Genomic DNA, 12,475 nt, shown 5'->3' on the forward strand with positions numbered 1-12,475 from the left:
GTGATAGGTTGTGTACAAGTTATATCCTCTGCCACCGAGCAAAGGGAACTGAACCAACATTTGAGGTGTAGGATGCCTCACGTCATTAAGATGCCAGTGTATCCAAAATTGCTTAGGGACATCACTAATGAAAGGCTGAGTAAATGGAAGGTTTGGGGTGTGATGCAGCTCATCCTGCAGCAAACAAATTGTGTGAGTAAACAAGGTAAGAGAAAGAATGAAACTGCTAGGGTCAGGGAAGCCTACTCAGTATCTAATGTTTATTGCGCCCTGTGCGTCTAGCAAAGTAGATGTGGTTTCTTTCCCTGATGCATTTGCCATGTGTGGGGGAGATGAAAAGTAAATACATGATTCCCACTGAACAATATAAACTGTAGTATTCCTTATCCCATGATAGGACCAGCATGACCCTAAAACATATCAGAGCCAAAAAAATAGGAGGACTTATAAAAGAATTCTAAACGAAGATCTTCCCTAGAGGCCATTTGTTTACAGAGCATTTCTTCTTTTTTCATCCACAAAATATGAAGGTAAAATTGATTGAAACTACTGCTATTTGAGAAACATCAGATAATAACATGAATCATGTCTAAAACTGTGATGCAAATTAGTTGAGATTTGTTTTCCTTTACAGAAAGGAGGATGTTAGCCTCCCCCTACCTTTTTCTTGAGCGCTCATCAGTTGCACAGAATGACGTGCACCGTCTGTACTATAAAAATATTATGGAAGAAGTTTCTTTGATTCCATGTCAGAGCAGGGTACATAAGATTTATTGTAAGAGAACTCTGGAAAGTCAGACTCAACCATTAGACCAGCTGAATTCAGAATTCTCTCCCTCCTTTTCTTCCTGCCCTCTGCTGGAGGTTTTCCTCGGATCTGGAGCAGGAGACAAAGGGAGGCCTGTCCAGCCGGCCTCAGCTTCCTGCTGTAAGCCACAGCACACCGACCGCAACAGAAGGGCTCAACTGGAATGTGTTTGGGTATTGGTTGGAATTGCAACAAGACTTCATTAACAGTTTTCTAAAGTTAATGTTTTATTTAAAAAGTAGCTACAGTTTATGTGAGTAAATTCTAATACATATTCACTGTGATTCAAACATTCCTTCTTTCTCTAGGTTTCATTGAATCGTTGATACTGTTTTGTTTCAACTATTGCCTTAAATTATCCTGATTATCATAATCGGAGAATGGATTTTCAGCCCTCTACGTATTAACACAAAAATAATTCACATGTTCCATGCAGACTAATTAGTGAAATAAAAATAAGTCTCCTATCACCTCTTTCTAGACTTAATTATGATTACTTTGTAAAGTATCCATCAGATTTTTATATATGGGTACACATATTTTGTTTAAAGGTCATCATATTTATTTTTTTTAAAGGGGTGGGGGGCAGAGGGAGAGAGAGAGAATCCTTTTTTTTTTTTTTTAATTTATGATAGTCACAGAGAGAGAGAGAGAGGCAGAGACATAGGCAGAGGGAGAAGCAGGCTCCGTGCACCGGGAGCCCGACGGATTCGATCCCGGGTCTCCAGGATTGCGCCCTGGGCCAAAGGCAGGTGCTAAACCGCTGCACCACCCAGGGATCCCTAAAGGTCATCATATTTAATATTGTTTTTCGATCTGCTTTTTTATTTAATGGGCCCTGAACATCTTTTTTACATTAATAAACATATGTGTATAGTCATGGATGCATAGTCCTTGGTGATGTAGCTCTGCCACATTTTACTCGATCATTTCCCAGCTGTTATAAATAACTTTATATACTTCTTTACTCATTTTTCTGATCATTTCTGAGCATAAATATCTAGGTGTGGACTTCTGGGGTCATTTGCAAAACTGATTCCCCCACTGCTAAAGGATTTTCCAGAAAGGGAGTGAGTTAAGGGCACCTGGTTCTCTGAGCATATGCACCCCGCCCCAACCCCCAGTTCATTCTTCTTCATTTTGATTCAACTTTGTCAGTTCTTTCTTTTCTTTTTACTTTGTCTCATTTCTAGGACCACTGCTATGTTTTATGTGCTAATTTTACCAAACACTCATCCTTCCACAGATTGCTTAATTAAAAAAAAATTCCTATTATTCTCACATATCTTCAGAATGAATTGATAACATTTTGGAAGTTCTATAAATAATTCCTTTGGGGTTTTCAGTGCACTTCCATTAAAATCGCAGATTAACTACTAAAACTAAGGCTCTTCAGTGAGAATTTTGAGTCTTAATATCCAGGAAGATAATATGTCTTCACATTTCTGTAGCTCTCCTGTTACATCTCTCAATAAAGTATTTTTGTTTTTGTCATGTAGCTAGTGCATGCACATTTGTTTTTGTTCCTTTTCTTTTAGAGCTGTAGACTCACTCCCTTGTTTACAACTTCAACCACATCCCCTGAAGTTTAGATTTGCAGCATTTGTGTTCTCGTTTTCAAAAGTGCTCTGGTCACAGTATGATTTCCTTTCCTACTCCATATAGAGTATATATTATTTTAATTTCAACTTTACTTTGTGTTTCTTATCCTTTGGGTGTGAATTTGCTTGATTTTGTTGTCACCTAAGAACAGAAGAATTATTTTTAAAGTTCTTGTCCGCTTGATGGATGATCTCATTCATGTGGAGTTAGGAGTGAGATAGGGAATAAGGGAGATGTCTCTTATAAGTACTGTTGTTTTCAAATACTGAGTTTTTCCATATTGCTGGTATCTTTTCTTGTTCATATTTACTGGGAGAAGTCTATATTCAGTATTCACAGTTGTCGTTGCTGCAAATGTGTCATAGATTTTGTGAGAACTTGTCCAAATCTTTTATTCTGGACATGATAGAAGGAAGTTTTATGTTCTCCTTCGTGCCTGGATTGGAACACAATTGTCTGTTGGGGAAACAGCTTCCAAAGAGTATAATCATTGATGCAGCAGGAAAGTGATGTACGTGTTAAAAGCCTGCTTTCTGTAATCACTGAGGCACTTTAAAGTTTGTGTGAATGCTGCCCACCGCTTGTGGTGCACAGCCGCCACTGGTGGGCCCCCACCCCATTGCCAGCACATTTGTTTTCTTCTCCCAAGCTGTGTGGCCAAATGACAGCAGGAGTGGCTACTCCCATGACACTACCAATGCTGACCATGGCCTGTGTGTCCCTGAGCGCAGTTTTCCCCCTGATTCCCCTACCTCCACCCCATTACACTGAGCAGAAGGTGTTTTGGCATGCTAGTACCTACCCTACCAGCTCCTTTCCAGATGGGCTTTTTCCTGTAGGGAGTTAAATCTTGGCCTTCACTGACGCTTTCTTTCGGTCATGTTCAGTAGTTGTCTTAATTTAAAATTTGGGTCATATTTAATTTTCCTTGCACAGGTGTGGATTGTCCCCCTTTCATGCAGCATCGGTCACCCCTAGGTGGGATCAGAGGGAGAGGAATCTGATGCCGTGCCACACCACACTTTGCTCCTTGCTATCCAGCCAGTCACTCCTTCTAGCAGGTCATTATGGGGCACTCTGGGGGCACAGCCCACTTCTTAAAATCCTTTCCCATCTGATCCACCACAGGTGGAAGATAGACATGATCTTACCAATTCCTCATGTTTAATATAATTGTTTTTAGTTACCCATCTTTAGTGGAATGTGTACAGCAGGAGGCTATATTCTCAGGCTTTCTTCTCCTTCCTCAGATTTCACTTACCCAGTCACAAAATACTAAACACCTTCAGTGACCTTCTTGACTGTGTTTTTTGCATCATGGCCCAGGGAGAGGGAGAATCAACAGACAGAGGACAGATTTCTGGGTCTTGAACTGGGAGCAGGGAGGCATGGTAGTAGTGATTTCTTACTTAGAACCTGGACTGAGAAAGGATGAGACGGGTGGGAAGAGCTTCGAGAGCAAAGAGGATATCTTGTATTTGATGGGAAGACAGGATCCTATATGGTCAGTAAAAGCCCTCTCCATTATGGACTATGTGAGGCCACCTTTCTTTTACATGGATAATAGAGAACTTCAGACATTTATGTCATTTTAAAGTGACCATCCTCAGTGCATTTGTGAAGATGGACACTTCATTTTACAGTTTTGGTGTGTTGTCTGTGTGTGCCCCTTTTGACTGAAGGAGACTAAGTATTGAGAAAGATCTGTAAGAAATATAAATTAAATATGAATTTATTCTCTTTCTCTTGTTACCGATCTTTCCCCTTTAGAGGTGGGAAGGGACACAGACTATGCTTAAGATAAACTGAAATTTACTCTAAAGATTGGAATTTTTAAAAATCTGTGATGGAATCTATCATCAGCATTGCTTTTAAGAGGTAAACATATATTTCAGGATTGCATTCTGAAGTTATATATTGTAAATTATATATTATATAAATTATATATGTTATATTGTATAAATGTCTTAAGGGATTTAAATTGGATATATCAAGAAAAAATACTGTGTCAATAATGCATGAAATACTAGAACTACATTTTCACCAGTCTTAGATATTTTAACCAGTTAAATTTAGTAATAAAATTTATCTGGCAGAATTTTTTTTTTTTAAGATTTTATTTTTAAGCAATCTCTTACATCCAGTGTGGGGCTAGAACTTACAACCCCCAGGTCAGGAGTCTCATGCTCCACTGACTAAGCCAGCCAGGTGGACCCCCAGCAGATTTTTTATTATAGATTCTTTCTTTTAAAATAAAGACCCTAGCTAACTATAAACTATTTAAAGAAGCTTAATCCTAAAGCAAGTTTGTCTTATTTTATTTTTTTATTTTATTTTTTTTAATATATTTTTTTAATTTTTTATTTATTTATGATAGGCACACAGTGAGAGAGAGAGAGAGAGGGGCAGAGACACAGGCAGAGGGAGAAGCAAGCTCCATGCACCGGGAGCCCGACGTGGGATTCGATCCCGGGTCTCCAGGATCGCGCCCTGGGCCAAAGGCAGGCACTAAACCGCTGCGCCACCCAGGGATCCCCAAGTTTGTCTTATTTTATGAGATGAATTACTCTTCAGGCATCATTGTTAAATTATTTTTTGTGGGTTAAATGAAAAACAGGTTGCTCTCTGACTATTGCAGTTTAAACCATGACTAGTATTTTACTTTCAAGGAAAAAATTATGAGATTTTGATTTCCCAAGTTACAAAATAAATTAATTTCTGGGCAATCACTTGAAGAACTTTCTGTGACACGAACTGACTAATCTGTATTTTCTCCATGAATTTTGGTATTTTGGTGCCATCTTGTGGCTTGACGTTGTAGTAACATCATTCAGTGGAACGGCAAAAAAAAAAAAAGAAAAAGAAAAAGAAAAAAGAAATCTAATATATGCTTCTTAGTTTTAAAAAATCTTTTATATTTGTCCCTAGTTGCTGCTATTTGAACGATCTTGGATGAGCAGATGGAAGTCTTCTGTTTTGCACGAAGGGGAAGGGAACATAAGGAGTGTGAAGTGGAGAGGCCATCTGATTGCTTGGGCCAATAATATGGTAAAAGCACATCTTCATCTTCCTGATTCTTCTTCAGAACCAGAAAAGTGGCCACCTTGGGAGAGCTGTGACAAAGGGAAGGATGCCACTGACTGCGGTGGTCTTTTCTAAGACATACAAGTGGAAACACCCTTGTACCTGGAAGGTTAAAGAGATTAGATTGCCTTTGGCTTTCATAATAGAGTAATTCCCAACATATGCTGGGCTTTGTTTTGGAGTAAGAAACCTGAGCCATGGAGAATAGCCAAGAAAATGAAAAGGCATCTTAATAATTGAAGGATTGCATTGGGAATGTGGTGTTGAAAATACCATTTGCCTGTTAGCCAAGGGCAAGTAACAGCCACTATGGAACAAGAACAGGAATAGCCAATCTTGTTTTACTCCCAGTACAATCACAGGTGAAAAAGAAGCCCGCTTTTTAAAAAGTAGATTGTAATTTTTGGTGTTGCCTCCTATTTAAGGTTTTTACTCAATATGAGATAGGGTGAGTAGAAAGTTTAAAAATTAGCTTTTGACATCTGGCATATCTTTTGGGATTTCAGGGTATAATTTAGTAAATTCGTTCTGTTCAGTTTTAAGTGGTAGACTTCTCCCAGAACCTACTTTGCTATTCAGGACTTTTCAAACTTCTCCCAGGTCACAGTTAAAGGTAAGCAAACCTGTGACCTGTTGGTTTATTTTTAGTTAGCTGCTTGCTTGATGTTTCCATTTCAATGCTTTAAAATGTCAGGTATGGTTTTCTTTACACATAAAGAAAACGCAGGTTTGTCAGATTCAAAGCTTTTCTAAAAAAAAAAACAAAACAAAAAACTCCACATTTCTATAGTGGAACAATACAATTAGAAGTGTTACTTGTCTGTCATTTTGGAAATGTGGTGCTTGATATCTGTCCATTTCACATTTGTGTTGTATTTGAGCCACCGATGCTGTCTGCTAATAAACTCTCTTTTGTCCAGGAAGAAGGGTAGAGGTTTTCTTTTGTTGTGGGTTCTCACAGGGTTTGTGGAGTAGAAGCTTTTTTTTTTTTTTTTTTTTTTTTTGCATGGCTCCCAGCCGTGCTCAATAAACACTGTCAATATTTTGCAGTGCTAGTTATTGGTGGTGTATGGCAGTGGCTGTTAATAAATTTTTCCTTTCCTTTCCTTCTCCTGAGGAGAGGACGCTTAATGCAATTGTATTTTCCAGGGTGTGAAGATTTTTGACATCACCTCAAAGCAGAGAATCACCAATGTGCCCCGGGATGATATAAGTCTTCGCCCAGATATGTATCCCTGCAGCCTCTGCTGGAAGGACAGCGTGACGCTGATTATTGGCTGGGGGACTTCTGTCAAGGTGGTTTTGCTTGTCTTTATAATAAGTCTGTGTTGTTATAGATCCACTGAGAATGGTCCAGAAGAATATGAGTTCTTGAATGGCTTCTTGGAACCAAAATATTTTCCCCTGAATATTATCGTCATGTCCTATTCATTTATGCTCAGATCCTCTCATATGCATCAATTTGGAGATAGTCTTTCTTTTCCTTGCCATGCAGAACAAATTGTGAACTCTTCCTTGTTCACAATGGTGCTGCCATTTGTGATCATCTTTAAATTTCCTGTCACCCGTTGGCCTTAGCTATTTATGGAACCTGTGGTTGGTTTCGTTGGTTTGTCAGGTTTTCCATTCTTTATTGTTCTTTCCATTACCCTTAGCTTCTTCATTAGCATTGATGGTAGAAAAAGAACTCTAAAGCTAAATCATCCCACTTGCTTGGTCATAATTGGATGGAGCAGAGGCCCAGACTTATTATTGATAAAATTAGGGGCTTTTCTCTGGCATACAACTATCTGCCCTTTGTGTGCCTGGGTAAATGAAATTTAGCCATTCTACAAAGCTCATTCACATTTATTTTTCGCGTGCCAGTGTTTGCCTTGTATTACATATTTCAAACCCAAAGTTGTTGGCTTCCCTTTAAAAATATATAATTTAATCTAAACAAAATAAACAAAAAATTAGCTAAGAATAGTGTAAGAAAGTATCCCAGCTTACTCAGGCTTTAAAGTTGGACAGGTTTGGGATCAGTTCTAACTTCACATACTTCCTGAGTGAGCCTAAGCCTTACTCTCCTCATCCACAAATGGAGCACTGATTGAACACCTGTGTGAGCTCTGGGGAGAATTAAATGAGGTAATGTGTACAAATAGCTGAGCATAGAATCTGACATATTGCAAGGGCTTCATAAACCTCAGTTGTCATTGTTCCATGAAATTCTAGAAAACTCTTGAAAGAGACATGGTTATTTGAAATGTACTCTTCTCTGGAAAAGGAAAGCATAAAAATTGTTAGTGCAGTGCTTCTTATTAAGCAAAACAAGGATTGTTAACTTGAAGTAAGGTCCTCGTGACCCTTAGGTTTGTATGATTCAAGTTCTTTCTTTCTTATCATCATGCATGAAATGAACATAGCCTGATTCATATTTAGAGTAGCAGAAGAGGTGTGCCCAATAGTCTAGGATTAAAAAAAAAAAAAAACTAAACTAAAAGTGATTCTCTAGTCTCCTTACCCTGTATTTGTGGCTACTCATCCAATAAACTCATGTTCTTGATTTTTTTTTTTTAATTCCTTAAATGACCAAGTGGCTTTTTGTTGTTTAAAGTTGTGATTTTCTTTTCTTTTGGGGAAAGACAAGGACAATTAGGCTATAGGGACACATAAGTTTACTGATTGCTACCAGAAAAGCTGTCTCTCTTCAGCTGAATAATGGCCCTCAGAAATAGCATGTCCTAACCCCACAACCCATAAATGTTTCTCTGTATGGCATGACCTACCATGAGTTAAGGATCTTGAGATGGGAAGATTGTCCTTCTTGATCTGGGTGGTCCCTAAATGCAGTCTTACATTCTTATGGTATTCTTACAGAAGGAGCACCACCACAGAGAAGTGGAAGGCACCATAAGCGGGGAGAGGGGGACTGCCTTGCTGACACCCCTCCCTTTAAAGCCCTATCCAAGGGAATGCCCACAGCCGCCAGAAGCTAGAAGAAGCATGTCACAGAGAGCTTCTCCTCTAGAGCCTCTTGGGGGTGTGCAGCCCTGCCAACACCTTGATTTGGGTTCAGTGAAACTGGTTTTAGACTTCTAGCCTTCAGAACTTTGAAAGGACAAATTTCTGTTATTTTATTTAATTAAGATTTTATTTATTTGTTAGAGCAAGAAAGCACAAGAGGGGGTGCAGCAGAGGGAGAGGGAGAAGCAGGTTCCTCTCTGAGAAGGGAGCCCAATGTGGGTTTGATCCCAGGACCCCAGGATCACGACCCGAGCTGAAGGCAGATGCTTAACTGACTGAGCCACCCAGGTGCCCCACATTCTGTTATTTTAAACCACCAAGTTTGTGGTAGTCTGTTAGAGCAGCCATGGGAAACTACCATGCTTTCATTGTGCCCAAATCATGATCCAACTCATATATGTAAGTTTTCATATCAAATGTTTCTTTTTATTGGGAATTCTTCTTATTCCAGCTCAATTAGCAGGACATTGGGTGCTGCCTCTCAGTTGAGAATCCCACCCCCCCAACCCCCCCACCCCCGTGTTCTGCCGAGGCGGAAGATAGGACATTATCTCTCCTCTCAGAGAGCAGTCTTGTTGGGGAGAAATAGCCACACATTGTAGCAGAGTGTGCAGTTAGAGCTAACCATTTCCTGTTTTCATTCACCCATCAATTACTTACTGATGTGCCAGGCAACAGTGTTGGGGTGTTGCAGATACTTAAAGGAACAGATGAATTCTTTCCTGGGCAACTTTAGGTTCTAGGGGGAAGATGGACAAACAAGTGACTATACCATGTTGTTATTGGTAAATACTGAGGGAAGTAGTTAGGGAAATGAGGAGAGGGGTCAGGGTGGGTGGCATTTAATGTATGTCTGTCCAGGGAAGACCTCTCTCATAAAGAATGTGTTGTTTGCCAGAGATCTGGAGGGAGGAGGTCATGCAGCTCGGGGGAGAGAGGTGTCAGCAGGGACAGCAGCCAGGGCAAATCCTTGAGGCAGGAGTGTGATTGGTGTGTCTTTATGGGACATAAAGCCATTCTCACCATGGTGGCTGGAGCAGGTGTGGAGGAGAGAAATAGAAGACCTGAGGGAGAGAGGGAGGTGGGTGCATTATGTAGGGGCAGATCATGTAGGGCCTCACAGGCCTTTGTGTAATCTTTGGCTTTTAATGTGAGTGAGATGGGAAGCCAACAGAGGGGTTTTGAGCAATGGACTTAGTTAAATGATCTAACTTGGATTTTGAAAGGATCACTCTGCTATGTGGAGCCAAACAGCAAAGGGGCAGTGAAGATGAGAGACTGGGGAGAAGGGTACTGCAGGAACCTCAGTAAAAATCCTGGTGTGTTAGATCAGCCTAGTGGAGCTGATGGGAATGACTAGATTCTGGATGTATTTTAAGGGTAGACCTTCATAGGATGTATTGATGGTTTGATGTGGGATATAAGAAAAAGAAGTCAATGGTGACTCTCCTTTAACCTGAGAAGCTGGGAAAAGGAATGTAATGAAGCCACCTTTTACTGACATGGGAGAGACTGCTGATGGAACACGTTGAGAGGGAAAGTCGGGAGATGTTTTTGTGTGTGTCCGCTTGAGATGCTGTTAGACACCTAAGTGGAGAAGTGGAGGAGACAGTTGGATGGAGCAAATTAGCATTCCTGAGTGAGAACCTGCCTGTCAGTGCAGAGGCTCTTGAAATCATTGATCTGTTGTTATGCAGGATGGGAAGTTAGGATAGTGCTTCACTCTCACCTACCTGCACCTGCTGCTACTGCTCTGAGGCACAAACTGGGATAGAGCTCAGACCACAGAACTGAGGAGGGGAGAGGAGAGCCCAGCCGTCAGTACCGCCAGTGTGCTGGTCTTCAGAGAGGTTGTAGCATGGCCAGAGAAACAGTCCAGCCTTGGCATGAGTTCCTTTTTTGGGAGGAGGCTTCCTCCCCTGCCAGGAGATGCCTCTGCTTTGTACTTCTGTACCCCCCTCACCTTTGAGTGAAAGGACTTCTTTTTGTGGCGTCCTCACTGCATCATACTCTAAGAAGAGAACTGTGTCTATTTCTCAAAACCCTTAACTCAGGGCTGGTGCTCAGTAGTTGCTCAAAGTGCTGGTTAATATTATATATGGATTACTTTCTATTGGTTAATATTATTTATGGATTACTTTCTATTATTCCCAGGACTCTGGGATCATGATATATATAATACTATATATTGTGTTATTATAATATATTATTACATCATATTATACACTGATTTTAAAAGATTTTTTTTAAATTTTAAAATGAGAGAAGAGGAGCATGATACCACTTATATGTAAAGTATTACTTAGCAGTGAAGCAAATGACTGACATGTAGTGAGAACACAAGCCTAAAGTGAATGTTGCTCAGGTTAGTCACTGGGTGTTTTGGTTACCACAGCTCTATTTGGACGATGGTAGAAGTAGGCCCTAAGTGGAGGTACAGAAATGGGTCATTGGAAACATGTTAAACTGATATTATAGGTTCCCTTCTTCCTTTGTCCTTGAATAAGACTTTACTGAAGAATAATGTTGGAGAACATAAGCAATGGTTCCTATGTGTCATTGAAATTAATTTCTATCATTTTAAGTCATCAAGTGGATTGTGTGTGCTCCATCTTGGGGCTACATGGCTAATTTAACAAAACTATAGTATATTGAATGAAATGTTATGAAGATTTTTCCATCAGATAAGTAAAATAACCTGTGAATTTATTTTCTAGATCTGCTCAGTGAAGGAACGGCATGCCAGTGAAATGCGGGACTTGCCAAGTCGATATGTTGAAATAGGTAAGCCTTCTAGGAGTGTAAGACAACAAAAGAGAGTCCATTTCAATAAAGGGAAACCTTAAAATCGTGTTCCTTTTCAGAGCTCATCACTTGGGACCTTAGTGAAGTAGGTCAAGAAGCTTTTGTTTTTAAGTTTTGAAACTTTGCTATGGAGACCCTTCTTTCTAAATATAGTTCTGATTTTCATGCAGTACTTGATAGTTGGCTTTGAAGTTGAATAACCATGGGTTCAGGTTCTGTTGTTTCCCACCTGGACTTTGGGCAGATTTCTGCATGCCTCTGCATTCTCATCTATAAAATGTGGGAAAGAACACCTTTCCCTTGGGTTGTTCGGAATTTGGAGAGTTCATGCATGCGCAGCTCATAGCAAGGTACTGACCCCTGGTCCTATCATGTGTATTCTCTGAATATACTAATTTTCATCATCACTGGTCTGGTCCGAACTGCCATAATCTTTTCTCTGGATCACTACAGCAGCCCCCTGACTGGTTCATCTGCCACTGTGAATTATGGCGATCTGGTCTCCCCACTGCAGTCAGCACACAAATCAAATCATGTCGCCACCCTTCAGCCCATTCCCGTTGTATGTATCAAGGAGATGAGACTCTGGGCGTGAGAGCAGGGATCTGTGCTGCCCTCACCCCTCCCCAGCCTCCACAGTGTTAGCTCATACAAAGCTCTTCCTTGGTCTCTGCACTGCAGCCACACTGGCCACCTTCCACCCATCCATGCTTCTTCTTCAGGTCCCTCTAGAGGGCTCTTCTTGCCTTTTTATACTTCATTGACCCTTAATCATTCCTCAGCTCAAGTATTGCTTGAGAAAGCCCACCGGGAGAGCACACTGGACCTTGTCACCTGGGTCAGACCTTCCCCTCTGAAGCATACGTGTCACTCCCCTTCTTACACCTATGTCACTTGCTGTGATTTCAGTGTGGGTTGGTCCCTTCTACCAGACAATTCTGTCTCTGCTCAGTGTTTGTATCTCAGGGACATGGCACATTGTAGATACTGAATAATACCGAGTATTGAATGGACTCAAGGAAACACACATTTAGGAGACAGATGTGAAAGATGATCTATCACTACTTTTTACATCTTAGTTTCATAACTTAGTGTGAAAGTTATTCAGACAGAAAGGATGAAAGCAGAAGGACTTTTCCCAATTAAACAGATATAGTAAAAGCTATT

At 40.4% G+C, this 12,475-nt stretch overlaps 1 protein-coding gene across 3 annotated transcripts in view; it reads left to right on the top strand.

Annotated features, from left to right (window-relative positions):
* VPS41 (VPS41 subunit of HOPS complex) overlaps nucleotides 1-12,475 on the top strand; it is a 173,266-nt gene that overhangs the window by 93,708 nt on the left and 67,083 nt on the right. For 2 of the 3 annotated variants that reach the window (XM_025449198.3, XM_025449199.3), the window contains exons 8-10: nucleotides 5,339-5,458; nucleotides 6,644-6,790; nucleotides 11,221-11,287. In XM_025449198.3, coding sequence (XP_025304983.1) covers nucleotides 5,339-5,458; nucleotides 6,644-6,790; nucleotides 11,221-11,287 — 334 coding nt within the window. The remainder of the gene's footprint in view (nucleotides 1-5,338; nucleotides 5,459-6,643; nucleotides 6,791-11,220; nucleotides 11,288-12,475) is intronic. The other variant, XM_049096283.1, reaches the window with a different exon arrangement.

The sequence above is a fragment of the Canis lupus genome, chromosome 18 (genome assembly GCF_003254725.2).
Source record: "Canis lupus dingo isolate Sandy chromosome 18, ASM325472v2, whole genome shotgun sequence".
NCBI lineage: Eukaryota > Metazoa > Chordata > Mammalia > Carnivora > Canidae > Canis > Canis lupus.